The sequence below is a fragment of the Paralichthys olivaceus genome, chromosome 2 (genome assembly GCF_024713975.1).
Source record: "Paralichthys olivaceus isolate ysfri-2021 chromosome 2, ASM2471397v2, whole genome shotgun sequence".
Lineage (NCBI taxonomy): Eukaryota > Metazoa > Chordata > Actinopteri > Pleuronectiformes > Paralichthyidae > Paralichthys > Paralichthys olivaceus.
Genome location: NC_091094.1, coordinates 16,464,774 through 16,492,259, shown reverse-complemented (window position 1 = coordinate 16,492,259; position 27,486 = coordinate 16,464,774). Strand labels below are relative to the sequence as shown.

General features: G+C 41.5%; 4 protein-coding genes across 6 annotated transcripts; 2 read left to right on the top strand and 2 right to left on the bottom strand.

Annotated features, from left to right (window-relative positions):
* Positions 1–867: 867 nt before the first annotated feature.
* endou (endonuclease, polyU-specific) lies at positions 868–4,735 on the bottom strand. Its single transcript, XM_020109469.2, has 9 exons — positions 4,591–4,735; positions 4,344–4,466; positions 4,100–4,222; positions 2,789–2,960; positions 2,474–2,676; positions 1,703–1,816; positions 1,516–1,622; positions 1,286–1,428; positions 868–1,205 (listed from the first exon to the last, which is right to left on the bottom strand). Exons 1-9 carry the CDS (start codon positions 4,646–4,648, stop codon positions 1,091–1,093), a joined length of 1,158 nt encoding a protein of 385 aa, XP_019965028.1. The 5' UTR covers positions 4,649–4,735; the 3' UTR covers positions 868–1,090.
* Positions 4,736–5,689: 954 nt separating this feature from the next.
* Positions 5,690–8,275, top strand: tsfm (Ts translation elongation factor, mitochondrial). The gene is made up of 6 exons (XM_020109470.2): positions 5,690–5,846; positions 6,136–6,288; positions 6,421–6,549; positions 6,655–6,777; positions 7,200–7,281; positions 7,690–8,275. The coding sequence occupies exons 1-6, from the start codon at positions 5,796–5,798 to the stop codon at positions 8,082–8,084; spliced, it is 933 nt and encodes a 310-aa protein (XP_019965029.1). The 5' UTR covers positions 5,690–5,795; the 3' UTR covers positions 8,085–8,275.
* Positions 8,276–9,325: 1,050 nt separating this feature from the next.
* Positions 9,326–14,132, top strand: myl6 (myosin, light chain 6, alkali, smooth muscle and non-muscle). The gene is made up of 6 exons (XM_020109471.2): positions 9,326–9,507; positions 9,784–9,811; positions 11,877–12,020; positions 12,229–12,402; positions 12,573–12,650; positions 13,743–14,132. Exons 1-6 carry the CDS (start codon positions 9,505–9,507, stop codon positions 13,769–13,771), a joined length of 456 nt encoding a protein of 151 aa, XP_019965030.2. The 5' UTR covers positions 9,326–9,504; the 3' UTR covers positions 13,772–14,132.
* A 562-nt stretch (positions 14,133–14,694) lies between these two features.
* smarcc2 (SWI/SNF related BAF chromatin remodeling complex subunit C2) lies at positions 14,695–27,088 on the bottom strand. Of its 3 annotated transcripts, none has more exons than XM_069539340.1 (26): positions 26,929–27,088; positions 26,117–26,236; positions 25,632–25,717; positions 25,413–25,494; positions 24,287–24,379; positions 24,047–24,116; positions 23,874–23,943; positions 23,547–23,622; positions 22,052–22,296; positions 21,825–21,949; positions 21,655–21,708; positions 21,055–21,092; positions 20,825–20,955; positions 20,535–20,606; positions 20,276–20,389; positions 20,027–20,180; positions 19,823–19,939; positions 19,649–19,711; positions 19,275–19,533; positions 18,826–18,987; positions 18,680–18,741; positions 18,379–18,499; positions 18,131–18,294; positions 17,914–18,048; positions 17,461–17,824; positions 14,695–16,777 (listed from the first exon to the last, which is right to left on the bottom strand). In XM_069539340.1, the coding sequence occupies exons 1-26, from the start codon at positions 27,037–27,039 to the stop codon at positions 16,713–16,715; spliced, it is 3,153 nt and encodes a 1,050-aa protein (XP_069395441.1). In that variant the 5' UTR covers positions 27,040–27,088; the 3' UTR covers positions 14,695–16,712. The 3 variants fall into 3 exon arrangements, with proteins under 3 accessions (XP_069395441.1, XP_069395442.1, XP_069395439.1); XM_069539341.1 differs by having other exon boundaries at positions 25,413–25,488; XM_069539338.1 differs by having other exon boundaries at positions 18,680–18,987.
* Positions 27,089–27,486: the final 398 nt, after the last annotated feature.

Genomic DNA, 27,486 nt, shown 5'->3' with positions numbered 1-27,486 from the left:
AAAGAGTAAAATCAACCCCCATCCCAGCTGGACACACACACACACACACACACTGGCGAGTTAGACACACGGCTTTATGGACAGCTGATAAGAGCAGGTTTAGCTGGTGGCTACTGTTCAGAGCAGGTCAAGCAGAACAGGATCTGTTAATGTCTTTTTGTTTCTATGGTTCATACCGCATACGACAGATTTTTTGTTTTGTTTTGTTTTGCTGTTAAGTAAGACAATAAGCGATTGTGTCAAATGCACACATGCTCTTACTACTGAAGGGTTGGTGTCAGTATTGTGCCTGCTCAGAGCGTGTAAACGCCCATTTTTTGCCCCATTAGGCACCGTTCGATCGTGCCCCTGGGAGAGCACCGCATTCTCATGCTCTGTAAGACTGCTCAGAAATGTCTGGTTAACTGTTTTATTTATGCAATAGGAGGCAGGTGTCAAAAGAATATGTGAAGATATATAGAAATTGCAGATTATTTTCTACCAGTGAAAAATCTGTTCTAAACGTCTTTGTTTGGAATGTTCTGTTCTCTTGTCCTGTGTTGTCCTCTGTAGCTACTTCAGAATTATTCCTTGTAATTAGTGAGGCTTTGTTTGCAATAATCTGTCACTTCTTTATTGTTTGTGTGCAGGACGTTGTGCACAGGGCTTTTTATAAACAGTCTATGGTGCAGAGTGAAGTTAGACAAATTTGTGTTCAATCTACCTGGTTTATCGGCAATGAAGATATGATTATAATTAATTGTTATCGATATTGATCAAAAACTGTGCATCCATCTCGACCACAAAAAACACATATGCTAAGCGTGAAGCAAATAAGTTTAATGGTTTGAGAGATATGTGTTGCACATGCAGACAGACCAACGTTCGTTGAATTATTAGGTAAATTGCTTTATTACAGCTTTTTGGGAATGAATATGAGCTTGTGTGATATATTCATATCACCCCATAGTTCTGGACTTTTAAAATTAAACTAGTTTCATACTTTTACCTCATTGAGATAAGTGCTTCTGTTGGAAATATTATTTCGAGTCTAGTATGCTTTCACGTCTAATGATCGATAGAAAGGCTCATTGTTCATCAGGTGGCAGCTTCAGGGTGTTGAAGGAAAGGCAGAGGCGATGAACTTCTTCCCATTCCCATAGGTAGTTTTGTCCCAGGTGTAGGTTTGGATGATAAGTTCCTTTCCTCCCAGGCTCAGACGACACCTGAGGATGACGGACAATGATAAAAATCAGAAACTATTCAGGAGCTGGAGGATGTCAGAGGTAACGTAGCTTTTACTCACTGCTTTCCAGGGCGAGTGATGTAGCAGAGGCTGTAAAGGGCAAAGTCAAATTCAGGGCTGCAGCCAATGACTGCAGATCCGACCTGCTTGAAGTAGCCATCCCACTTAAACTGCATCCCCATGACATCAGGGAATGTCGTCCACTGAGAGCAGAAGTAAAGAAAGTGAAGGGGATGCTTTACATATCACAAGATAAACACCGTATTCTGGTATTTATTGTGGATGCTTACAGGCCCATTGAAGCTGTGGCTGTAGTAGTTCAGCTGTCCCCTTTTTTCAAGACGATAAAACTGGATCCAGTTGTGGAAACCAGACACTTTTCCTCCCTTGATCTCTCCTGCCACGCAGAATGTATTTCTCAATACACACAAGAAAAAAACTTATTTTCAAGAAATCTATGGTGTTTCCAAGACAGACCTGCAAAGATGTGTTCAAAGCCACTGGAGTCCATCTTGTTGTTGTAGCGGGAGTACAGACCGAACCACATCATCTTCAGATCATGGAGAAACTCATTCTCTGAAGCATAGACACCTGAAAATGCAGGATATTATTCTCGAGCACTACACCAGACTGTGGATAAATTAAGCTCAGTAATACAAAAAACACACTCATAACTTTAGATTTGTCACCTTCATCCATGGGTTCGTTACAAAAAGGGACCAGCATTTTCTTAAAGGCATCAATGTGTCAAATTGTGAACAAATAAAGGATAAAGACGCACAGATTATGTTTTAGTACTTAGTTAACTCACTGACTCACATCCCTCAAGTAGGATTTAGATAAAGGATAATAACAGGTCTGACAAAACTGAAAACTTCTTGCACTATTGGTGATTTAACCTCAGCTGAGGAAGTTGTGTTTTCATCTGTGTTCATTTGTTTGTGTTAGTTGCCGGCATTACTGACAGGATTTCCATGAAACTTGGTGGAAGGATGCAATGTGAAAGGATCCAGGAATTTAATTTACCTTTTTTTCAGATTGGGAGATAGGACGTTTTTTTTAATGTTTTCATTCATTTCCCAGATAATATTTCATGGATCTTGATTAAATTGGGGTGCAGCTTCATCGAATTGAAGGGGGCTAATGGGCCAGAGGGGGCAGACTGTTGGACTTCACAATACTCTAGCAATAGCATCACCCTGCACCATAGGAGCAGTGCTGAATCAGCATTATACATGGACCTATTACCCTTTGTGTAAAGGAAGGCAAACAGCTCCCTGCCCAGCTCAGTGTTAGACATGGCCTCCTTAATGAAAGTCTCCTGCTCAGAGAGCTGCTGCGGGCTGAAGTCCTCGACCTGTCCCGTCATCCTGTGGTAGTTGTCCAACACAGCCAGGAAAGCAGCATATGTGGGTCTGGAGAGGAGTGTCCCGTCCACGTAGCGGAACAAGCTGGAAGTACAAGCACAAACCCCAGATGACACAGAAAAGGAGCTAAATACATCAAGATCAAGAAGAAGAGGACCAATGAGAGAATGCTGCGCTAATAAGATTGTCTGCTCACGGCCGAGAGGAGAGATCTCTCTGCGAGCTTGTCTGAGAGTCGTGCACCAAAGCCTGAGGGTCAATGATCAGCTCTGAGGCTGTGGCCTTGTTCGAGTCCAGAGCATAAAGCACCTCAGAGACGGCTTTGATATCAGCGTCAGTGATCACACTACCGCCACCTCCCGCATCACCTGTGGAAAATCAAAAAAATGGTTAAATACCACGGTGATTTATGCTTTTCTGTGCCCAAAGTGGTGGAAAGTAACATTAAAATAGTAATATTGTAGTTATAATACACACTAAAAGGGGCCATTCTCTATATTGAGTACTTGTGCTTTTCAGTTTTACATTAAGTTGGTTTAGTATCTAATACTCCAGCTTGTCTTCTATGCAGTATTAACATGTTATGTACTCTAGTACAGCATCTGATTGCTTCTACCACAACTATTAAATACAGAGGGAGCAGGTGAAAATGAGGAACAAGAAATATGTTCAACATGTTATATAACACAACAGTGGCACCTGCTGGTCATATAGTCAATAAAATGTTGACCAAAAGAGGCTGGTTGATAGTCACCAGTGGTGGAGGAGGTATAGTGGGATCCTTGAATGAATAACATTTTCCAATGCCACAATAGAAAAAAGCCCACTTTAAGTAAAGAGTCCTGTGAATTCTAATTCAGTAAAAGTAAAAAGGTTTCGCCAGCAGTATAGAATCAAGTATCAATGGGAAATGTACTGTATTTGCAGAAAAAAGAATCCAGTGGAACTAAAGCTAATTTTAACTACTTCAAATAGAACCTGGTAGTTTAGTTTTGTGGTTTTCAACCAGGAGGTTTCACAGAACAACCACTGGTTTAATCCTTAATATTGGACATTTTAGAAATGTATTTCATGTCTCTTATTTAAAAATATCTTAAAAAAATTAACTACAAATGATAAATATATCTAGTGGTGAACTACATATATTTACTCTGGAATCAATTGTGTACAACTATATAGCAAGAAATAGTAATATTCAAGGAAAATACCAAAATTGCATACTTTTCATGTATATTTATAAATGTATTTTCCACCACTGCAAACCAAGACAATGTGTATATAAAGCCATTAATTAGACTGACATCTTCAGTTAAACTGAATGAACGAAAAAAAACTAAAGATTGAAGTTGTTTTCACAAACGACAGACACTGGTCTCATGTTAGTGCTGACTGCTCAGATTTCCACCATGTGAAAGTTACCAGGTGTCATATCTGTCAGGAGGCCAGGTGACTAACAGTGGTAGGAGTGAGATAGGATGGGTGACAGGTGAAACGTGGTCGGTCTTACTGTCACAGATGTCTGTGTAGTCGCTGCAGCAGTTGTTGTACCGGCTGCACTTGGAGTTGCAGTGGCACTTGTTCTGAGAGTTGTATTTCTCGTCACATCTGCCTTTACAAGATGTGGCTCCAGCTGGAAAGAAGAGAAACAGACGTGATGACAGGCAAAATGCACAATGTTAAATTAAATGTTTTCTACAGAGCTGTAAAATATGTTAATGGTTACAAAGCAACAATCAGCTCATGGCTCTTACCTTTACATTGTTCTGCGTAGTCTGAACAACAATCTTTGAAGCGCTCACAGGATGTGTTACACTGACAGGAGAAATTATTGTCTGTTCCATAACCACACCGACCCTGACACGAGTCCAGGGAGTCTGGTAACAGTGAGGGCAGATTTGAATACCTCAGCAATACAGTGATTTCCTACACATGTTAAATAGATATTGATGAACCTGTAATATGAGTTATGGTGATAATAGAACAGAATAAATCTCTTACTGCTATAACCCTGACAGAACAGGGTCACACAAAGTGTGAGGAGAGCAATAACCTTCATCCTGGATCAGCAGCTCCTGAAAACAGACTGACGGTTGTCATGGTCTCCCTTTTATAGCAACTTTCTCCTGACCAATCCAAACACAATACACTCATGAGCCCAGCCCACAGGTCAGAGTAACTTCAGATTGATTACCTATCTTAAAAATACTAAAAATACTCTACAAGGTGAAACATAAATCTTAATCATCAACTGTTGATTTATTTGGATCTACAATCAAAACCCAAACAAAGTGGAAACAAATAATATAATAAATAATAAATAGTTCAAATAAAAAATGTGTCTTCTCTGTAAAACTGTACAGCTGCTCTGCAAACAGATGGTGCTTCAATATATCAATAAAACAATAAACACAACGTGTCAGCTGTGATTACAACTGCATTTTCAGACATTTAATTTTTTTTAAATAGATTTATGTTCATAAATAAATATATATCCATTAAAATCTAAGTAAAATATGCTTTGTATTCTCTGTAAAGCAATGACATCCAATATAGAATATTTGTTTAAAGTAAAATGATAATGTCTGTCTGCACCCCTTGAACAGATGTTGTATTTCACAGGGTTTGTGCAAGATAGGTCAGATAACCCAGAATAGCACCTATCACCTGTCTCAATGTCCCAGCACGTTGAGATCACATTTTCCTCGTAGAACGACAAATACCAAGTAGCAAGATGAATCAACATCAAAGGCAAAATATATTACTTCTGACTGGTCATATGACTGGTCATATGGATCATTTCAGGTTAAACCACTGTGTCACCTATAAAAGATATAGTTAAGGATAATTTAAGCAATATTAACAAATGCAAGAATATAAAGTTGTTCTAATAGAATTGTTGTTCACAATCATTTCACTGACTTGTAACACTTAATTGATGTGAATATTTTTATTGAAGAACTTAAGTGAGGAGAAGTCCTCTAACAATATTATAACATAATATTCACCATTTACTTGTCATTTTTATTCATATTCATATTTAATTGTTTCGGACAATTCAGTAACTGATAGTCGCACTCCCTCCGGTGCTGTAGGGGGCGCTGCGCAGTGGACGTCGTCTTGTTTGTCCCTTCACGGCTTCCTGACCCAGCGTGGATTTCAATGACACTGATCTTACATGAGCCCGTCCACTTCCACAGGGTGTGATGATGTCGTTAACCTTTTTATTCAGAACAGTAGCTAGAGATGCTTCAAAGGTGAGCAGAGTGTTCCATCCTGTGTGTGTTGTCTCTACAGTTCGATCTGTCAGTAGCTGCTCTGCAGGTTAGCTGTGTGACTTCAGGATGTGCCAGTCAACGTTACAGGGACACTTTGAATGAGGTGTCCTGCTAATCCATTCATTTTATCAGATGTTATTGTGTCTGGATATCTCTGCGATATTTGTCTTCAAGTGTTACTGGTTGTGCAAGAGGTTTGGTTGATCTCACAGTCTTCTAGAGACAGTTAACCTCTGTCACTGGGCTTGTTACTCTGGGTTTTCCTCAGGTCAGCCTCTGCCAGCATGTCCAGTCGTTACACAGCGGGTGTCAGCTCCTGGCTGCAGACAAAGCCCTCCTGATGAAGCTGAGGAAAAACACCGGCTACACCTTCATTAACTGCAAGAAAGCGCTGGAGAAGTTTGAGAATGACCTAACACAGGTAAAGCCTCTCTTCTCCTAACCACTCTGCTCTCACAATGCAGGTGTCCCACAATAAAACAGTATACCTGTGGCTGGAGAGGTGGAAACAACCAGCTTTCTTCAGTGTGCGATACATTTTTCTGACTTTCAGGCAGAGAGCTGGCTTCACGAGCAGGCTCAGAAGGAGGGCTGGAGCAAAGCGAACAAACTGGAGGGCCGCAAAGCCAAAGAGGGTCTGATTGGTCTGTTTATAGGAGATAAAGCTGCAGTTATGGTGGAGGTAAGGATGGTGGGAGCTGGGACTGACATCGTCGTTTCAGCTGATCAGTGTTTACTTTGGTAGACTGTGATTTCTCTTGTTTTCCTACTTGTGTTTCTGACGCAGGTGAACTGTGAGACAGACTTTGTTGCTCGCAATGAGAAGTTCCAGCAGCTGGTTAAAGATGTGGCATTTGCCACCTTGGCTCACCACCAGAATAAAACCCAAAGCCAGACTGGATATATCAAGGTACGGTCACGCAAAGTTCTTTAACTCAGTTTGATTTAATATACTTAAACCCTTTTTTCTAAATTTTTATCATACATAAAGTGGCAGGCTTTAGTGGATTGGGATTGTTCAGATTACTAATTTAGTACCTGCAGCTCAATACAGCTACACAACCTTACCTTCAAATTAGTCCACAATTTCACTTCTTCATTTAATGAATTACAGTGGCCACTGTGGCTCTAAGAAAGCTTCAATGCAGGCATTTGTTTCAAAGTATCGAAGCAAAGTGTCTGAATGTTCATGTCAATACTGACGTTTCCTAGATATTTAAAAGTAGAGCTGATCACAGCTCACAGTGTGTGATGTGCAGATATCAGTTCGATATCCAAAACAGTTTTCCACAGGAACTTCTGTGGATGTTAACGTATTGCATCTGTTTTCAGAGTGCCCTGGCAGGAGAAGAGTTGAGTAAACTCACTGTGAATGGAGGAGCTTCTCTTGCAGACCAGGTGGCTCTTACCATAGGTCAGTAAAGTGAAGCTTCTCAGTTTCACTCTAAAACTTGACTTTGTTTTTAAACCTGAATCCCTCATGCTCCATTTGATTCCTTTTTCTCAACTGGGTTTTCAACACTAATGATGTAACTGCAGCATTTCACTTTCGATTCTCAAGGGTAATTATCAGAACAGATGTATAACCAGTCAGAGCAATGAAACGTCACATATCACTGAGTGACAGAGGGATGTAAACAGATAACAGCACACAACAGTTGTTTGTTCTTCTTTTAGAGAAAATATAAAATCCATTTTGTTTCTCCACCAACAGACCTCTCCACATCAGTGGCAGCCAACTTGGATATTAATAAAAATGCTTTCCATGTTATGTTATTGTGACATCAATGGTTAAAACACATGTTCCCTCCTTCCGTCTCAGGTCGCCTCGGTGAGAACATGTCAGTGAAACGGGCGGTGACGGTTGGTGTCCCAGCTGAGTGGCACATCGGATCGTATGTGCACGGGGGTGTGAGCAGCCAGACTGAGGTGGCCATGGGGAAGTACGGTGCCCTGATCATATTCCAGGGTGGAAATGAGGCAGAGCAGGAAACTTTAGGTCGGAAGCTGGGACAGCACATAGTGGGAGAGGCCCCCGTGTCGCTGGGCAACATGGATGACCTGCCCTGCGGGGAAAGTGAGACACGTCTGCTGCCTCAGACCTTCCTGATAGACCCCAGCAGGACAGTAGCACAGTTCCTCAGGGGGAAACAGGCTCAAGTGTTGGACTTCGTCCGATTTCAGTGTGGAGAGGCAGCCAGTGAAAAAACAGAATGAGAGGATGGAAATGATTTATTCAGTGGGATTTGTCCTGTGTCTTTATTTCATATGAAATGTGTCCATTTACTCTTAAACATTCAGACAGTCTCAGATTATCACCACAAATTTAAAAGGTAATATATAAGGACCTACAACCATTGGTACCGGTTGAAAGAAACAGTTCATCAATAAAATGTTTTTAATGAAAATGTTGTTTACTTGATACATTCTTTTTAAATCAGTGTCCTCTGCTTTAATTATTTTGTCCATATGAACTTCTAATCAAACAACCCAGTGGGATGTCAATTTCATACTTTTTAAGTTTTCTCTGGTAGATTTCATCCTTACATGCATTTACAAACAAATGTGAAAGAGATTTTGCTTAAGTGAAAGGTGGTGATGTGTTAATAAGTCCAGCTTTTCTTTGATACCTACTTATGACAAAATTACACTTTCGTTTTGGGCCAATGTGACCTGCAGCAAACAGCTTTTTCTTCACTTGTTAATTCACGGTGCATAAAAACAAAAAACATTTAACTGCAATTGTGCATGCGCATGATGAATCCCACCCCCTCTTCCTGCAGATCACTTCAATTCCAACTATAGTGGTTTCTGGGCACATTAATTAAAGCTTCATGTTTTTGTAGAGGTAGTTTGACTTGAATCAGCGTCCTGTTGTAGAGACCAGACGTGAAATAAAAAAGTAATAACACATAACTTACGCTTAATGTGTTTGCTGCAGGGGTCACTTTTGTCATTTGGCTGGACTTTCCCAGACTTGTCAATGAATTGCCCATGTTTTGCCCAAACAGATGAAACAAAATGTTTTCTTCTGTTTAATTGTTTGTTAGTTTGCAGGATTAACATTTTCCTTGATTTCTCAGAGACTAATACATGGCTCTTAATGAAAAAGGAGTGTTCAGCTTCATTAAATTCAACACATTGAACCTTTAATTGTTTGTTAGTTAGCATGATTACGCAAAAAACAATCAACCAGTTTCCATTAAGTTTTGAAGATGTGTGGGGCGCGACTGAAGGAAGAACCCATGGTCCCATTTTCAACATTTCCCTTAATTCTCAGAGACTCATTCATGGATCGTAATGAAATACCACTTGAATTTTGAAGTTTGTATAATCTGGTGCGGATCCAAATAAAAACCACAAGGGTCCTGTTGAGCTGAGCTCCGCTGAGCAGCTGTCAGAAGAGTTGTGTTCATTACTAACACTGAGTTAAATGCATGTCATGGTTTCCTCCTGACACAAGGTGAGGGTCTCGGTTGTGGAATGGGGGCCTGTGATTGGCTGTGTCTTTCCGAGCTGCAGTGACGTCATCAGGGATGTGGAGGAGCGGCTGGTGTCTTCATCTGAACCCACGATCATCTCTCCTGTGTCTGTGAGCGCGTGTGTGTCTGTGCGCTTCACCACACCGACAACAGACATGGTGAGTACCGATCTGCTCCGGAGCTCGTGCGTGTGCGCGTGTTTTTTTTAATCCACATTAACATCGCTCGTGATTCGTGGATTAAAACACCGTGTAACGCACATCACGTTAAGCTAGCTGCGTGTGGGTGCTAGCCTGTGCTAACGTTAATCCTCCAGCCGCAGTGAAGAGTTAAATCAGGATTAACTCACGTCTTCTTCTTCTTCTTCTTCTTCTTCTTCTGTGTGTCTCACCATTACTCCTCCCACCTCCGCCATGCACCTCTGTCCCAACCAGTCTGACTTCTCAGAGGACCAGATCATGGGTGAGTGTTTTCTTCCAGTGCTGAGATTTGTCTCATTGTTTTTCTAAGCCATGAAGTGATATCATCATCATCTGAAAAGCCTCGATCACTTGTGACCCTGTAGCTCATGTCCCTGCAAACCTCTGGATCTCTGCAGGCATCACACCAGCTGACTGAGCTGCACTTCTCTTATCGATGTTCTTGTGCTTGCAATGACTTACACTTAAAGGTTCAGTGTGTAGAACTTTGTGATGTCTAGTGTTGAAGTTGCATGTTGCAGCTGAACACCCCTCACCTCACCCTTTCCTTCCAAACATGAGAAAGAACCTGTGGTAGCTTCAGTTGTCATTAAAACTCAAAAGGTGTTTAGTTTGTCCAGTCTGGGCTACTGTAAAAAACATGGCAGCCTCTGTAGAGAGGGTCCCCACGATGTAAATATAAAGTATTTCAATATAAAGGGAAAACTACAATTCATACAATTTAGATGAAAGGAACTAGTGAAAACATCATGAGGATTATTCTCCATTACATTTTTGCCAATAGTTCCTTTCACCTAAATCTTACACACTGGAGCTGGAACTGGAACAAATACAGTGTTAAAATGTCACAATGTTGTACCAACCTGCAAAAAGACATTTTAGTGAAGGCATGTTTATTGCATGTAAACTCCACACTGACATGTCAGCAGCCATGATACAGTCAGTGTGTGTGTGTTTCTCCAGGTGGAGGTATGTAAAGGCGTGGCAGAGGAAACACCGAAACCTTTCTTTTGTGTCGCTCACTGAAACAGCAGCAGATAAGAGAGACTGCAAAGATACTGGAGAGCTACCACTTTAGTATCATTGATGATCATAAAAGAAGTCTGGTTGTAGGAGTGGGAACAGGATGGGTTTTTTTAAGGGAAAGTATTTGCTTTAACGGTCCCCACCCCCACCCACTGATAAACAAGACAAGCCTCAGGTGATGAGTTGGAGGTTTGTCTAATCTATAGCACTGAGTGTTAGACAGTCGTCTCTCTGTTTGGCCTAAAGTGCGAGTGGAGAGACTATAGGTGGGAACTGTTGGTAACTCACGATTCGATACGCGATATAACAATAATATCACGATACAGGGATTCTGCGATAATGGGCTTATTGCTACACAATCATAAAATGAAATCATGATATCTGTCTCACTGAAGCAAGATACTAAATGCCCCTAAGGAGGTAACGTGCAGGATTTGTGCATTTATTCACTGCAGTTTGTTTTCAGTTTCACAGAGTTAGACAGAAACTGAGATGAGTCAATGTACAAAAAGTACTCAAAGTCTTATCTCTGCGCCTCTTTAGTCTGTAACAAGCGAGCTGTAACTTGTCAGTGTCCACAGTTGCCATCATTCCAATGTAAAGTAAACGTGAACTGGCAAAAAATAAATAAAAGATATTTGGCACCAGCATTTCGATAATCATATCTCATGAGTGAGAACAAGGATAAATGATAATATTTTGTCTGGACCCTACGGTAGACTGCTACATATCTGCTCAAAGATCGTGGGTGAAGTGCATGACTCAAGTTTTCAAGGTGCGTATTATGTTAAATTAAAATTTTATTTCAAAGTACTCCTCAGTACCTGTGTGGACTGAGTACTACATGTTATAGGAAGTAATAATATCAATTGCACAGTAGCCACTTACTTCATACAATAGGTGTGTATAGTGTATGCATTGTTTAATTTTGTTGTTAGTGTACGTCATCTGAGAAACACATTTCGGAGGAGCATTCTGATAATAAAATATTGAATTTTTAAAGGGGTTAATGACGAGACTATCGATCGGCCCACCACCCTGCTTCCAGGGTATAAACATCTGGAGGTCATTCCAACATCTGCAGGTTGTGGGAAGTAGTAAAAATAGAAATAGTTCTGATAATGACATTTCATTAATATCGTCACACAGCTAGATTTGTCTTGGTTTATGATTCAGTTTGTTATCACCAACACAGTATGAGCTGATATTATACCTGCCTACCATCAGCACAGTTACCTGCATGTGTGTGCTGTAAGAAGTGTCTCCTCTAACATCCATAACCCTTTGTGTCCCCATGTCAGAGTTCAAGGAGGCCTTTCTCCTGTTTGACCGGACTGGTGAGGGGAAGATCACCTACAACCAGTGTGGGGATGTTATGCGTGCCCTCGGACAGAACCCTGTCAATGCAGAGGTGCTCAAAGTTCTGGGAAACCCCAAATTGGAAGGTACTTATCTCTGTGACGTGCTCTTCTCGAGATGAAACCAAATCTGTTATCTATTATAGTATCATTGCTTTGGTTTAGAGTAAGTTGGACAGTTTTAGTACAATGTACTGGTTGTTATAATACAAGCTGAGTATTAAATTTTGCAATGGAAATAACTCATAGCCAAAAACTAGAATTTACATCTCCCTTTGTTTTAACTCACCTGCAGAGATGAACCACAAGATGCTGGATTTCGAACAGTTCCTGCCAATGCTTCAGGCCATCGCTAAGAACAAGGACCAAGGTTCCTACGAGGACATCGTAGAGGGTCTGCGAGTGTTTGACAAGGAGGGAAATGGAACAGTGATGGGAGCAGAGCTACGTCATGTCCTCACCACACTAGGTAAGATTTCAGCGTTAGTCCTCCCAGCAAGTAAATAAAGCCGGTCTGTGTTCTTGTCATGCTTCTTATCTTAACAAAAATCAAGCCTGCCGTCTCCTCTGGTAGAGAATCCTTCTTGTCTTTATTGTGCCTTAATTAAAATAGAAAAAAATGACTTGTCTGTGTCCCAGGTGAAAAAATGACAGAAGAGGAGGTGGAGACTCTTTTAGCAGGACATGAAGACGCCAATGGCTGCATTAACTATGAAGGTAAAATCCACACAAATATCTAATGGCTTAACAACAGCACCAGACTGTATCAAGTACAGTACTGTGCAGCTGGTTGAATAAAGATACTGCAAAACAATGGAAGTATTTGCCTCACAGCCTTTGTCCACCACATCATGTCCGGCTGAACAAATGTATGAACAAACCCCTGAAAGCTCTGCTCGCTGTTGATCTCCAGAATCTGGTGTAGAAACAGCTCAGGAACTCACCACTGCTTCCGGGCCTCAAGTTTACCCAGAGAGCGCAGACGACTTGTCTCAGCTCGCAGTGATGTTGCAGTGAAGCAGAAACAGTCACTTTGTTTTACCCCAAAAATGTCAGGTTTGGTTCCAGCAGTCAGTCAGGTACTCACCAACAGTGTCATACTAAAACCTACAGTCACAAATAAAGAAAAAACATGACCAGAACACTACATGTGTGACACAATAGAAGATACAAAATACTTTATGAAGCCCTCAAGAGGGAAACTGAATGTCACTTTCACATAGGACAGGCAACAGAAAATCCGACAGGTCTCAGTAGTGAAAAGCATAGCAGCAAGGTACCATCAATACAACATCAACATATTCATAAATACCAACATTAGTACAATAATCAACATCATCAGTGAGAGTCAACAACAACGTTCATTAAAAACCTCACTGCAGCGGATACGAAGGACTTCCTCATGGACGAGACTTGCAGATATCTTCAAATATTTAAAGCATTTGAAAAAATGTACACTGTTGTATTTATATTCAGTGGCCTCTGAGCCTTGAAGTTACAATTCCTGATTGTGGACCTTAAACCTCTCTCTCCTGCAGCGCCCCTCCTCCTCCCCTGGCTTCAGCTCAGTGACCCTGACAAGGCTACTGCTGCCAGCTTTCCTTCTACACCTTAATATTGATTATATATTTATATATTTTTGTGTTGACCTCCTTTTTCCTTTAAAAATGTATCAAATACTGAGTAGATCTGCTGACTGTGGCTGGTGAGGAGAGAACTCACATCCTGACAGATGATTTATGTTGAGCTGATGTCCTTCCGACTCGCCTTGGGTTTAAATTCTGATTCTGTGTTTCTCTCTCCTGACAGAACTTGTGCGGATGGTGATGAGCGGTTGAGGAGTTCAGAGACACACGTCCAGTTTTAATTTGATTCCTAAATGTTTTTGTATTGTTGTTCTTGCCCTCCCATCCACATCATTCCTACCTCCAACAAGTCTGCTTTTTTTTTTTTTTTAGATGTCTTCATTTGATTTCAAAAGTGCCTTTTTTGTCTGATGTGACGAGACCCTTTCATCCCATTTTCCAAACCTTGTTCAGTGTTGCAGGCTCCATCGGCAGGATGGTCCCTCGATGAGTTAACCTCTGTCATCTTTGTCAATCAGCCGCTGTCAGTCTTGTCGATATTTTCTTGGATGGATATGATAATGTGACATGTTACATATAACAGTATTAAATAAAACATCTACAAAGTATAAAAGTCTAAAAGTGTCTGTTCGAATATCGTTTCAGAGGTTATAGATATCACGTCTGCAGTGGTACATGAAGTCATTGCGCATGTTTGTGCGTGTGTGTGCTTGCGTGCGTGTGTATGTGTGTGTGTGTGTTTTCTGCCCTGTCATAACTGCAGGTCTGTGTGTTGTATCAGACTGTATTGGAACTATTGACAGTCAATATCAATGTTAACTATATAAAATGATGGGGAAATATTAGGACATTCTCAGTGCAGTATTTGTAACAATTTAGTAAAACATTCTACATTTAAGGGAGAAAATATTCCCAGATGTAAATAAACAATTGATGAAAACAGTATTAAAATATATAGAAGACAAAATATAGTACACATTTCTCTGATCTGTTGTATGGACAGGAAACATGTCAAATAGAAATGTCAAAAGCAAATCCTTGTAAAATTGACAAACAATCATACAAGCATCCTGACAAACTGTGGAACTACTTTGTATTTTTGCAGATTAATCTCCTTGTGTGATTTTTATTTGTGTGAAGCAGCGGACAAAAGCACAACCACTCTACACAGCAACTCCTCTTCACATCTTTATTTTTTCCCCCCAACGTTTTGTAATTAAAACCTGAACCGCTTCAGTCTTTTTTTTTTTCTTCTTCCCATACAAACTGTCAGAGTAACTGTCAGCACTAATGTGATGATTTACTGAGGAAAAAAAAATCAATTTCTACTATATAATAATGCAATTGCTGCTACTTTCAGCATAGTGAAAAACATACAGAAACTGAACAGACACATATTTCATATCACAAAATCCACACAATGTAGTAATAACACAGATAAAAGAAGTCCATGTCTGCTCACGACTGTGGTGAGGACTGCAATACTGGCTGGATGGACGTTAACTGTAAATGTTCACCACCTGACTGGAATATATCTCATGACGCTGACGTGATGTGTCACGTCTAGAATGAAGCATGTTTCTTTTCTTTTTTTTTTTATTCTTCAAACCCGGTGACACACGATGAATGGCACTAAAAATAAAACTGAATGGTAATATGGTTTACAGGTCTCGATGGCATGCGTCCACATACACACATGCTCACAGTCACATCTCAGACGGATCCGACTGACCTGTCTGAATCATACACAACAGTGGAGAGGGTAAATATCGACTACAAAGGTAATAATATACAGTTACAATGTTGACGTATCAAAGAAAGAAGATGGAAAAATGGACAGTAAAAAATATAAAAATCGATAGGATAAAAAGTGAGGATATTGTTGCAAATATTAAGGACACAATTCTCCATTGTCAGCCGTTTAAGGTGCGAGGTCCCTTGTTTTTTTCTTTGACAGCATTGACATTTCTTCCATGATGCACCAGCGAAAAATAAGCTGCGGAAAAATAAACGACTTCAATTCCCGAGCAGCCACAATAAAATACCATGATTACAAAAAACATTTTGGTTTAGCAATTAAGACAAAGTCAAATTATTTTATAAACATATTTGTGGTCGCAGACAGAATCATTATTATTCCCGGAACGTCTATTTCAGTCATTTCTTCACTACATTCCTCACAAAACTACAACCTGGATGCTTTAAATTCATCTAGATTTGCAACACTGACGCACCTCAACTGACACATGAATAAGTGCTGAGGAAAAGGGACGTTATTCACTAAAATAAAGTCTTTTCAAGACCTAATACTGTCGAGATAGAGCCACATTTTTCATTACCGGGCAACAAAAGATGTGTTTGTAACAGAAACTCCAGTTTACAGTACATAGTCTTTAACTGCATCCAAACAAATAATTTCAAACTGGCTTCTGACTTCAACGTTTTCCATTCATCACATATTAGATTTTTTTTAGACATGTGACCTTCAGGCCAGAACTTGTAGAGTGACCGTTGTCCATGTTATACAAATTAAAAATAGAGAGGAAAAAGTAATATTCCCAATCGAGTTTCCAAAACCTTCGGCATGAAAAATTATTTTAAGACAACGGAAGGATTAAGTGCTAAAGTTCAATTTCATGGATGCTTCAAGTCTTTCAGCGAGACCTAGGGAAACATATTAAAAGTGCATTTTCTTATTACATATATTTTAATTAGTACCTACAATATGGGGGGGGGGGGCCTCTGGAGATGTTATGAAGCGTGACACTTCATAAGCTGTGATAAAACGTTGCAGGAAAATAAATGCAACAACTTCCAAAACACTGAAAATTCAAGATGAGTCTTTTCTCTTCTTCTCCTTGAGTGCCAGCATGTTGGCGAGACCCTCATCTTTCACCGGATCTCTGGTGTCAAACATAAACACGATGAAGTGAGATGGTGCTGTCCAGTCGACCGTGGGATGAACAGCTTCTGCATGAGTATGATAATCAGATTCTCTTCACTGGGCCGTTCAATTTGAAAAGGTCTTTTTTAGTAGAGGTGGTTTCAATTGTCTTGTTGGAAAAACGAACAAAGAAACAAAGGCTGGAAAATGTGTCTCTTCCTTCGGTTTACGACTCCTTCATTTCGGATGATACAGGCAGGATTCAAAGTGGTCAGAGTCATTCGGATTCTCAGGAGATGTGTCGATCTCTCACTGTGGTGGAGGGACTGGAGCTGCAGGGTGGAGTGTTTCCCCAGAGAGGGGGGCGTTGGGCTCTGTGAGGAGGGGATGGAGGGGAAAAGGAGAAAACATAAATATCAAAAAATGCCAGGTATGGCAGATAAAGGAAGTAAATTACATGATTCGCAACTTTAACTGGATTCACGTTAAAAATGTAACCACGATCATTCCAGCACGCCACCAAGTTTCTGCATAATCCTGCAAAAAACTATATCATAACTTTTTATAACTTAATGAAAAGATTAAAAAAACTCTCTATTTGTGTTGTTTTCATGTTATAAAGACCAATTAACAATTAACAAAAGAAGCAGATTGATTTGATGAGAAAATAATTGATAGCTGTTTAAATGAAAAATTACTAAACAATTAACTATTATATTTCAACCCTTTGCTGGTCACATCTTCTTACATCAGACATTTTTATAGAAAACATATCACAAAATAACAATAACATAATTGATAGTTGCTGTCTTATGAATTATGAATTATCATATTCATCAAATTGATTAGACAATGACTTGCTGTTATTTCCTCCACAAAGGAGATAATGTTTCTGAATGAATATAGAAAATGAATGAATATAGCAGAGTGAATACTGCACAGTTAAGAGAGTAACTGTAAGTGTATAAATAAAGCCATTTATTTACAAAACTACCATTAAAGCTGCAACACTGTGATTATATTTAGAACGGTGTCGGGACAGTGAGGCTGTACTCACCATGAAGTACAGGTGTAGTGCTGGAGCTGGAGTGGGAAGCCGGGGCCTGGCTTGGGGGACATGGGGGCGAGGTGTGAGCACCCTGAGGAGGTTGGGACTCTGGAGCCGGGGCAGAAGAGGTTGGAGGGGCGGGGCTGGCGGCCGGCTGCGGTGCTGGTGTGCTGGGAGCTTGCTGACTTGCTGCCAGGGCCTGAGGCTGCAGGCCTGCTGCCGGCTGGCTGGAATGAGGGCCCCCGGCCTGGCTGTGCTGCTGGTGCTGAATCTGCTGGAAGTGCTGCTGACGAGCTCTCATCTCAGCGTATTTCAACTGCTCCATGTGGAAAGACTGACGGTCGGCCAGCAGCTGCTGCCGCTGGTACTCCAGCTACACACACACACAGAAATATGTTAAAGGCTTTTGAATGTAAAAAAAGCGGACTACTGAAAATTCATGCCCCAGAGCCGTTCACTCACAGCCTCCCTCTCTCTGTCCATGATGGTTTCCAGTTCTTCAAAGTGTCGCAGTTTTATCTCCAGCTTCTTCATCTGAGTTTCCACCAACAGAGCCACAAGAGATTTGATCTTCCTCTCCTCCACTGCAGCCAGGTGCTGTGAAGAGAGTGCAGGAGGTGAAACCAAAGTTGATGACATAGGACACAGGCAGCAGGGATCTTGTGATCAATGACTTTACCTTGGCTTTAACAGCAGCTGCAGCAAGAGCAGATGCAGCAGCTGTGGCCAGGTTCCCCTCTCCAACATCACGCTCTACCTTGGCCTTCCTCTCAATCTCACTCTCTCCTTCTCTTTGTCCTTCCTCTGTTCCCTCTTTTCCCTCCTTCTCCTTCTCCCCATCACCTAAAAGAAGAAGAAAAGTTCTTTCACCCTTGACAGGAACACAGGATTTCCTGTGTCTGAGCGATACAGTTTGCACTTTCATACCCATATCTGACTCTGTTTTGTCTGCCTCCCTCTCTCCTTCAGGTTCTCTTCCTCTCTCTTCTTCCTTCTTCCCATTTTCTGCCTGTTTTTCCTCTTCTTCAATGGCTCCATCTTTGCTGTCCTGCGTGGGGAAGTGAACACAGCACAATGAGCTTCATAGTAATACCTCAGCTGAATTCTAACCATTAAGAAACATAAGAACTTCATTCACATTATTTTTGCAGAACAATCACAAACTTTTAAAAAAGTTGAACAAGCCATAGGAAAACAGATTCTGTGTTATAATGAGCGTGCGTCATACCTTGGCCTCTCTCTTCTCTTCACTTGATTGGGTGTCATTCTTGTTTTCATCAGTGCTTTCCTCTGGGGTCGAGAGAGAAGTAGAGTCACAGGCTATATCTATGTTGTACGTGTGAATGTATGTGTATGTGTATGTGTCCATCGTACCAGGTCTTTCTCCCTCCTCCAGGCCAGTTCCTGCAATCCCACTTCCCTCCAGGCCATACAGGGGGTCCTGGCGGCCACTGACTCTCGCTGCCTCCTCCACTCGTCGCACGTGAGCTTCGACCAGAGCTGCAGGAACTTCCTCTTTCATACGAGAAAACTCCTCTGAGAGGCACAGACAGATTCCAGCGTTGATATAACAATATCAAACCTCATGGATTTGAGTAATGTTACGTGCCTCAGATGTTAATTCTTTATTTGTGTACCACATAATTATTGCATTCTATACAATGTCCATTATTACCTGAAAGGTTTTAAGTTTAAATAAAGCTTTCATAATGGAAAAACATACATTTCATGTTTCATAACCTTTCTCTAATTGATTAATTACAAATTAATGTCCATTATGTTTAAAAGAAGATGTCTATACAGCAAGAAAAGCAACTTCTCACCCAGAGCAGATTTAGCTGCAGCCGAGGCCACGCGTGGGTCGACGACAGAGGCGAGGAAGGCCACTGTGCTCATGACAGGGTTTCCCGCCTGGCTGAAAGGTACCGGCTGAAAGGCGAGTGGTCCCAGAGTCGAGGAGCTGTCCTCCAAGTAGGGGTCTTCAATGGGCAACCGCAGAAAGTGCAGGATACACTCATCCTGTGTACGGCTGCCAACGTGTTCTGACACTTTGTTCCAGTCGTCCTTGTACATTTCCAAACCCTGAGGAAAATAAATACTAGATTTAACTCTCATTTTCACGTTGTTCCTTTTTGACCTAGGTATTTATGACTCGTAGTTTCATTGAAACAATGTTGATTTGAAGAACAGTTTGTACCTCAAGTAGTAGTAGTGTTTCTTGCTCTGTCCACTCCCTCATGGAGCTTACTGTACTCTTGCTCTGCACAGAAAAACATCACCACTGCTTTATTCATGTGAAAAAACACTGAAATTACAATTAGTTGAAAATTACAATAGAATCCTTCTGCCATCCATCCTGTTGCACTTGTACCTTTGCAGAGCTGCTCTTCTTGCTGTACATGTCAGTCCGCAGCCCAAAGTTTTGCAGATCTGCTGGTTTATCTTTCACTTTATCTGGGAATGACATCATTGGCTGGGTAGCAGGAGTCTAAAGGTAGACAGTAAGAGAGCCACAAATGTAAAATACCCTGAAATCAGTGGGCATGTGTGCATTTGTGTATGAGCGTATATGGACCTGGGATGTCTTGGGCTGCAGGGGAACCAGACTGGATGGTGTGTCTGCCAGGACATGGAAGTGAGAGGTGGGTGGAGGACCCATGGGTGTGGGCCGGCTCTCTGAGTCCACCTGGTAGTTGATCAGACCCCATTGCTCCAGGAAGGCATGAACTCTGCAGGAATAGAGACGCAGTGTTCATGCAACTGTGTAAACACAACATAAAACTTAATTGAAATATTCTGCTCGTAACATTAAGGCTTCACTTACCTCATGATTGCACAAACATCTCCTGCCAGGTTCCTGCGGCAGGCGGTGGAGGTGAGGTACTCCTGAGGATTCAGTCGATAGGTGTCGATCATGAAGTTCCTGTACGCCAGATAACTGCCACAGGATAGAGGTAGACACAGAAATGTTATATAAAAAGTAGGAGATACTGTTGTACTACAATTGGTTACCTTTGTAAGTCAGACAAAACTTTCAGACAAATATCTGTGATAAAAAAACATCAAAGATACCACATACTTACATCTCAGGGGTTTTGGATTTGTTCTTTCCGTTGAAAAACTCTGGCAGGGCTCTGCGCTCGATGGCGTGAACACTGGAGGGAAAACGATGACAGTATGAGGACTCACAGCTGATGACTCATTTCTGACTTTTCCAGTCACCTCAAAAATCTCCAGTTGGTTTTCTTTTCAACCACACAACACAATAGCTAGTTCACATTTTAGGTCTCACTTTTTTGGCATGTTTGAAATTTAAAAACTCTGTGAAATCACATTACTTTCAAAAGTAGGGGGAAAATAATGTTAATCTTACCTGTTGTAGTCAAACCAGGCAGCATAGCTCGGGATGATGATGTGGTGGGTTTGCTCAGTCACGTTGTCCTCATGAAGGTCCGAGCCTTTCACTGGTTCACCCTTGATACTCGGGGAGCCTTCCTCCTCTTCCTGTTCAAACACACACACACACACACACATAGTAAAGATGTTATATAAATTTACTGTCCACACTACCATATTTTCTTGCACATATACAAACTACCTTACCTTCCCTGTTGTTTCCATGGACTCATCCTCTTGCTCGTCTGTTAAAGTCACAAAAGAGGGACATGTGAAATAAAACAGAAAATGAACTGTCAACATGTTAATACTCTAATTCACAAGAGGATTTATTCTGAGGACCAAACTCAGTTTTAATGGCCAAGTACGTGCATAAAAGGAATTTACCTCCAGTAACTAGTAGTTCTTACACACATAAACAGTAACAGGGTGATACACAAGTACATTAAGTAATAATAAACAAAACAAATCAAAATAGACACATGTATATGAAAACAATATAAATGTATGACTACACACAGGTAGGTTAGATAATGCATACACATGGCAACAATATCTACATAAAAGTATCTGAGTGATGGGGTTAGGGTTCGGGTAACCCTATACTACATGAGTGATGACATGCACTCTCTTTCTATCTTCATGTTAAACAATGTGCTCTTAGATGGAAAAACGTAGTAAATTGATGAATTAAAGAATGATATAATGAACCGGTCACTGATTTAGTTGCTAACAGCACAAATGGAAGCATTTTCCCCCCAAATAATAGTGACCATATTGTTGGTGATACAAAAAACATCTGCTCACCCATATCCGTTCCTCCCTTGACTGGAGTTGAATCCGAATCTTTCTTAGTGTTATCTGCAAAAATAAAGTATTATATCAGCCAGTGACAGACAACTAGTTTAAGGAATATGATTAAATGGTCATTCAATGGGATTTTTGTTTATATTTTGCACATATGTGGACTGGTGTACTTGTCTTAGCTGGGTTTCCCTCTTCGGATGCTGGAACAGGTGATGCTTCATCTATGTCCTTACTCAAGTCTTCCTGTTCTTCCTCCCTCTGGCCACGTTTAGACTTGGTGTACGGGGTTGTTGGTCTGTCAGGACAACATTTATTAAAAGACTCCATAAGGCACCTGAAGCATCACATCATTCTTTAACATCTGAGTCTGTGCATTGAGACAGGTGTGGTCACCAACCCTTTCTTGGTGTTCTTCTTCTTGCTCTCCTGAGGTGGAGGGGTGGGGGAGGGCGACGGCGAGCGCTTCCTCTTCTTGGCACTGCCGGGCTTCTTGTCCCGCCGCTCGTCGGGTGTGGTCACCTCATCCGTCAGGGTCTTGGCAGAGATCCTCTTCCGCTTTGGGCAGCCCTCGCCCACTTCATAGTCTTCTTCATTCATCCATTCGTTATACTGGTCCAGGTCTAAAATCCACTTGGCATGGACCTGTGAACAAAGACCACATATTGTACCCCCAAATATTAAAACTATAACTGTAATAGCTTAAGTGAAATGTCACCAACTTCACATAGTGTTGCAGAGCTGCACAGACAAACTAGACCATATTTGTTTTAAAAAACCGTGGATCTGAGGCTTTGGTCAGAAATCAAATTGAAACTCCACAACCAGACATTTAACAGTTTTTAACAAGAAAAGATTTCTGGTTTGGATAAAACCAACAGAGAAAAAGACTGAATGAAGAAAAGATTTGAATTGCTTTAGGATTTCATTTCATCTGAAGTTCTGGTCTGAGGGAAGAGACGTTTTCACTGTGAGAAAACATAGTGACAGGAGGATTGATAGTGAACCAACCCAGTGTGCTCATTGTTGTGTAAATACTGCTCTTAACTATTTCACTGCTTCACTGCCTTCACTATCATGTACTGATGAGCACCGAGTGCCTCGAGCGAGTGACGCTCTGAATACACAAGCTTCTGACGCTGCTTTGAATTTTGTCAACATGCACCTCAGCTTTCTAAATTCTTGGATGTCTTGCAAACAGAGAAAAACCTGAAAGGAGTAACAACCGCCAACAATCACCTCACAGGTTTGTATAACTAAAAAAGCTGAGGTGCATGAAATTAACTTCATTGAATTCTTTTGTCCAGAAAAACACAGGACTTTTATCTTTATTAGTAACCAATGAAAAGACCTTTTTCAAAATCATCACAGGATCCCTCGGCAAAGCACAGAAATTGTACCTGCTTTTCTGTACTAATCAGTTTAGATGTGACGCCCTGAAAATAGGCCACAAAAAAAAAAGGTAGAGCAGAGACGGAGAGGATAAAAAAGAAAAAGGCTCTTGCCACAGACACAGTGAAATGCTGCAACAAGCAATACTTATTTAAATGGAGGTAGAGTCAAGACTGAACAAAAATAAATGGTCAAATAATATTTTTGTGAGTTGATATAAATATAACTGATTGTGTGATAATGGCACATATGATCATTTCATATCGATTACAGGCTGCTGAATCATATTGAATTGAATGGAATCATGGGAGATTTGAGATGTCGGCAGACGTGTCGTATCGTGGTCCATTGAGATCATATCGTATCATGATGAAATTACAGATTTACACCCTCACTTTATACTTATATGGTCAAGAGTTTGTGCAAACAAGATTTTGCATTGTTGCACTTAAGAGAGAATAAAAGAAGCATAAATATGGACAGTGTGAAAACAAATGAAGTACCTTCCTGGGTTTCTCTGGGCTCGGAGGATCTTCCACCGCAGCCTCAATCTCACTGGCTGGGATCCAGGTGTCGTAACTATGAAGTGAGAGGGGCAAAGTCAAAGGTCAAGCCACAGGAATGATTTCATGTTTGAGCTTGTAAAGCCACAACAGGGAGAGCAATGTGAAAAAAAACTAGGATGGTGGAAGAAGAAAACAAAAGTGCCACAAACACAATACTGAGTGGGAACTGTTAAACACCTCTAAAATAAGATCGGGCAACAGTTCTCAGTTGGGTGAACAATGTTGTGTGTTGGTCATGTTATTTTACAGCTGCTCAGAACAAACCTGTCAGGAAAATATCCCCAGTGAAGCAGCACTTGTTTATCTCTCTTCATCACAGGACGCACCCATTCCTCTGGACCAAAAAGAGACAATTATAAAGCATGACATGAATCAGTGCAGCTGAATTACAACAAACAACAAATTGCTTTAGTTGAAGACGACATGTGAAGGCTCACCTTCCTCCAGACTGGTAGGAATAGGCACAACAACATGGGAGCTGGAGGCCTTGTCCTCAGTTACCGAGCCCTGCAACACACGTTCATATGACTAATATCAGCTTTGAAGAAGGAAACTTAACAGCTTTGATTTATTGGAAAGAATAAAAGGTAACATGGATTCAAGTTTAACAACATAAAAATATCTTTTTAAACTAATTAAGAGTCTCTGATGCGTTTGTCAAAAAATAAAAAACCCACCTGATGTCTTTTGATGATGTCTTTCAGTTTCCCGAGCAGTTTTGGTTCAATGTCCGAGCTCAGGTAGATGACAGGTCGAGTCAGGCAGTTGTTCTGAAAAGAAGACACACAGCACTTGTATGAATTAATTAAATACAGACACAATCTTCAAAAATAAATACTTGAATTGAGTTGTTAATTCAATGATTTGTACATTAGGGTGATTTATATTTGGGAAACAAACAAAGATGATTGAAAATTATAGTTAATGTTTGTGTTTCATGAAACCCGGAACTTTTGTTAGCACACCTGTCGTGCCACTACAGCTTATTTAGGCGATGCACAAGGGACGAGCAGATGGTTCATTAAGCCACAAGTTTGGCAGAACTCAAAGAAGCTGTTCCACCAACTTAAAGGGATTCCAAAGAACTGTCGAAGACCTCTATTCACCACAAGCATCCAACCCGGTATTTAATTTTACATGTACATTGTATTTCATTTAATACGAGCGCCATGTTTTGTCATTTCTTTGTCATGTTGGGTTGATTTATTGATTCAGTTGTACCTTGTTTATTTCAAATATAGTTCTCACAGCGTGAGGACGGGTGTACCAGAGACGTGTTCCAAAAAATAAAAGCATCTTGTGCTGTAAGTGCAGGACTGATCAAGTAGGATTACTGGTCAAGTCACATGAATGGGTGGCCTTCATTATTTCCATCTGTGAAAGCTCAAACTAAAGCAGCCTGATCCTCAGACACGTAACAAGAGGATGTAAACATGTAGCTGTGGTGCCTGCAGCAGGAAATAAAGACTGACTCAAAGTCAATTGCACAATAAAATAAGTGATACCAGTAAATATTGGGAAATGTGGAAATATTGTTATGATTTGTGGAGTGAAGCAGGGTCTGAGTGTACGTGAAGTTATTGGAAAATGTATAAATATGGATTCATTTCTGTTCAATCTCACAAAATAAGAGTTGAGAGAATTCTCTCTAATATGATTAAGCTGCATACTAAATATTTCTCTATAAATAAAAGCGTAACCTGAGGTGTAGGTGTGCAGATTTATGTTGTTTTGTTGATCCAGCACCCATCAAAGGATTGACTGGATGTGCTCGTTGTGCTCGTTGTGCTCGGGAAAACTCACCTGCACCAACGACTTCTCAATGGTCATGAACATCTCCACATTCCGGTCCATCCTCGACGGATTCTGGAAGTCAAACCTGCGCCTACCAGGAAATTAGACTGGAGTTACACACGAAACGGCAACAAAGCTGAAATCCTAAGCGCTTGGGTGACTTCCAAAAATTGTTTTCATTTGTGTCTGTTTTTCGAGCATCTAAATCAGCTGGAAAGAAAGTCTTACCATCCTTGGTCACTCTTGAACTTGTAGGCAGCAGCCAGGATGTGGCAGAGAGCCCCCCCTGACTTGAAGTCCAGGAAACACTTCATCTGCAGACACGAAGCACAGCAGATGCCAAGGTTTCCCACTGGAGCAAAGTGCCACAGAGACTCCCTCCCTCTCTGCATTACACTTAATGTTAATTCATGCTTCCTCGCTGTGCATTGATTCATGTGATGATAACTCAGCAGCCAGATATTCCCCTGCAGCCTCTGTGAACTCCCTCCAAGCAGTGAATTCAAACACTGTTTAAATCCCTCAATCTATTGCAGAGAGCATTTCTGCAGACGGCAATGTGCCGACTGTTAGTGCAAAGAAAGTTGGTTTATTTAAACCCTGGTACTGATGCAACTGTTGGTAAGAGCTCAGCTTGTGTGTGTGTGTGTGTGTGTGTGTGTGTGTGTGTGTGTGTGTGCGCGCGCGCGCGCGCAGGGGTCAAATGTACATACAGGCAGTTTGGTGAGTGGAGGGTTGCTGACATGTCGACCGAACACCTCCTCCTGGAACTGGAGCAGCTGGACCACCAGGCTGGACAGGGACTTGTTGGTGGGGGGCTCGGCCTGGATGTACTGAGAGGACAACACAGAGGAGCAGTCAACACACACACACACACACACACACACAGAAATAAACTAGAGTGTGTTGTTCTCTGCTGTGTGTCTACACATTTTTCAGTTTTGCTTTGAGAGCACGAGACAGTGCTGTTATAATACAATACGTGATCTGATGTGATGGGGGGGGGGGTGAATATCGTCCATTTTAATCATCTTCATTATTTTTATATTATCAGTATTATTGTGTGTTTTTGAAGAAACACTGTATTTCGCAGCATCAGTGTGTTTAAACCCCGGCGCGGCGCTCAGGGCTGCTGCAGACGCTCCGTGGCTCCAGTGAGCGCGGCGCGCCACACAGCCAACATCTGGATCCGAGCTGCAGCGCCGTTAGCCCGCCTGCTAACTAGCTCGCTAGCAGGCTGCCCGGCTAAAGTCACCCCCTTGTCGTACAGAATGACACCCGCCCAGGTCAGACCGTGCGCCGCCTGACGGCCGCTTTAGCCGCGCTATCGCCCGGGGACGCCGCCGTTCTCGGCAGCATCTGGCGCAGCTGTTTGCTCAGCATCCTTTTGTATCCCCGGCTCGACTGAATCAAACAGCTGGACTCAGCAGCACCCTCCCTCCTCTTTGTCAGTGCCCGGCGGGAGAGAGCACACACTCACGATGTCTGCGTGCGTGTGTGCGGTTACGAAACATGCGCTCGGTACCTTTTTGTAATTCTTCCCCAGCCAGACGCGGACATTATCAAACTGAGAGACGGTGTCAGACGCTTCGAAATATTTTACATTCGGGCCGCCGTCTTTCTTCCGCACCGCCATCTTTGCTCGCAGATGACCAGTCGACGTCGCCTGCCACCCAGCGGCCGTAGCGCGGTACTGCAATGACCGGACACCACAACGCTGCAATGACTCCGACTGAGCAGCAGGGGGCAGAGTGGTGTCGAGAATGTTTTCAATATGCTGCAGGCGGAGAGTGTTGATGCACTCTGAAGCAAAAGTGATACTTGTTGTAATTGTAAAGACAGTGCATTGTAAGTACCAGGCTCAAAGTAAATGTACTTTATACAACAGACTCTCAGATTTGTAAAAGTACTACTTGACTCCTGCCCGGTGATGGACAAAAGTACTCACATTCTTGAGTAGATTACAAATACAGTGTAAAAATACTTTACATTGTAAGTAAAAGTCATATATTGAAAACTTTACTTGAATAGAAATGCTGAAGTATCATGATCAAAAGGTACTTTGAGTATCAAAAGAAAAATG

What these genes read in the sequence shown, in the direction of transcription:
- endou (XM_020109469.2), bottom strand. Translation starts at nt 4,648, where the DNA reads ATGAAGGTTATTGCTCTCCTCACACTTTGTGTGACCCTGTTCTGTCAG. An exon ending in AGAGATCTCTCCTCTCGGCC is followed by an intron (nt 2,677 to 2,788) that starts GTGAGCAGACAA and finishes TTGTACTTCCAG; the next exon opens with CTTGTTCCGCTACGTGGACG. An exon ending in TGCCTTCCTTTACACAAAGG is followed by an intron (nt 1,817 to 2,473) that starts GTAATAGGTCCA and finishes CTGCATTTTCAG; the next exon opens with GTGTCTATGCTTCAGAGAAT.
- tsfm (XM_020109470.2), top strand. Translation starts at nt 5,796, where the DNA reads ATGATGTCGTTAACCTTTTTATTCAGAACAGTAGCTAGAGATGCTTCA. An exon ending in TAGCTAGAGATGCTTCAAAG is followed by an intron (nt 5,847 to 6,135) that starts GTGAGCAGAGTG and finishes GGTTTTCCTCAG; the next exon opens with GTCAGCCTCTGCCAGCATGT. An exon ending in TTGAGAATGACCTAACACAG is followed by an intron (nt 6,289 to 6,420) that starts GTAAAGCCTCTC and finishes TCTGACTTTCAG; the next exon opens with GCAGAGAGCTGGCTTCACGA.
- myl6 (XM_020109471.2), top strand. An exon ending in CTCAGAGGACCAGATCATGG is followed by an intron (nt 9,812 to 11,876) that starts GTGAGTGTTTTC and finishes TCCCCATGTCAG; the next exon opens with AGTTCAAGGAGGCCTTTCTC. An exon ending in TGGCTGCATTAACTATGAAG is followed by an intron (nt 12,651 to 13,742) that starts GTAAAATCCACA and finishes CTCTCCTGACAG; the next exon opens with AACTTGTGCGGATGGTGATG.
- smarcc2 (XM_069539338.1), bottom strand. Translation starts at nt 27,039, where the DNA reads ATGGCGGTGCGGAAGAAAGACGGCGGCCCGAATGTAAAATATTTCGAA. An exon ending in CAAGGGAGGAACGGATATGG is followed by an intron (nt 21,093 to 21,654) that starts GTGAGCAGATGT and finishes TGACTTTAACAG; the next exon opens with ACGAGCAAGAGGATGAGTCC. An exon ending in TGCAGCCCAAGACATCCCAG is followed by an intron (nt 19,940 to 20,026) that starts GTCCATATACGC and finishes GTCTACCTTTAG; the next exon opens with ACTCCTGCTACCCAGCCAAT.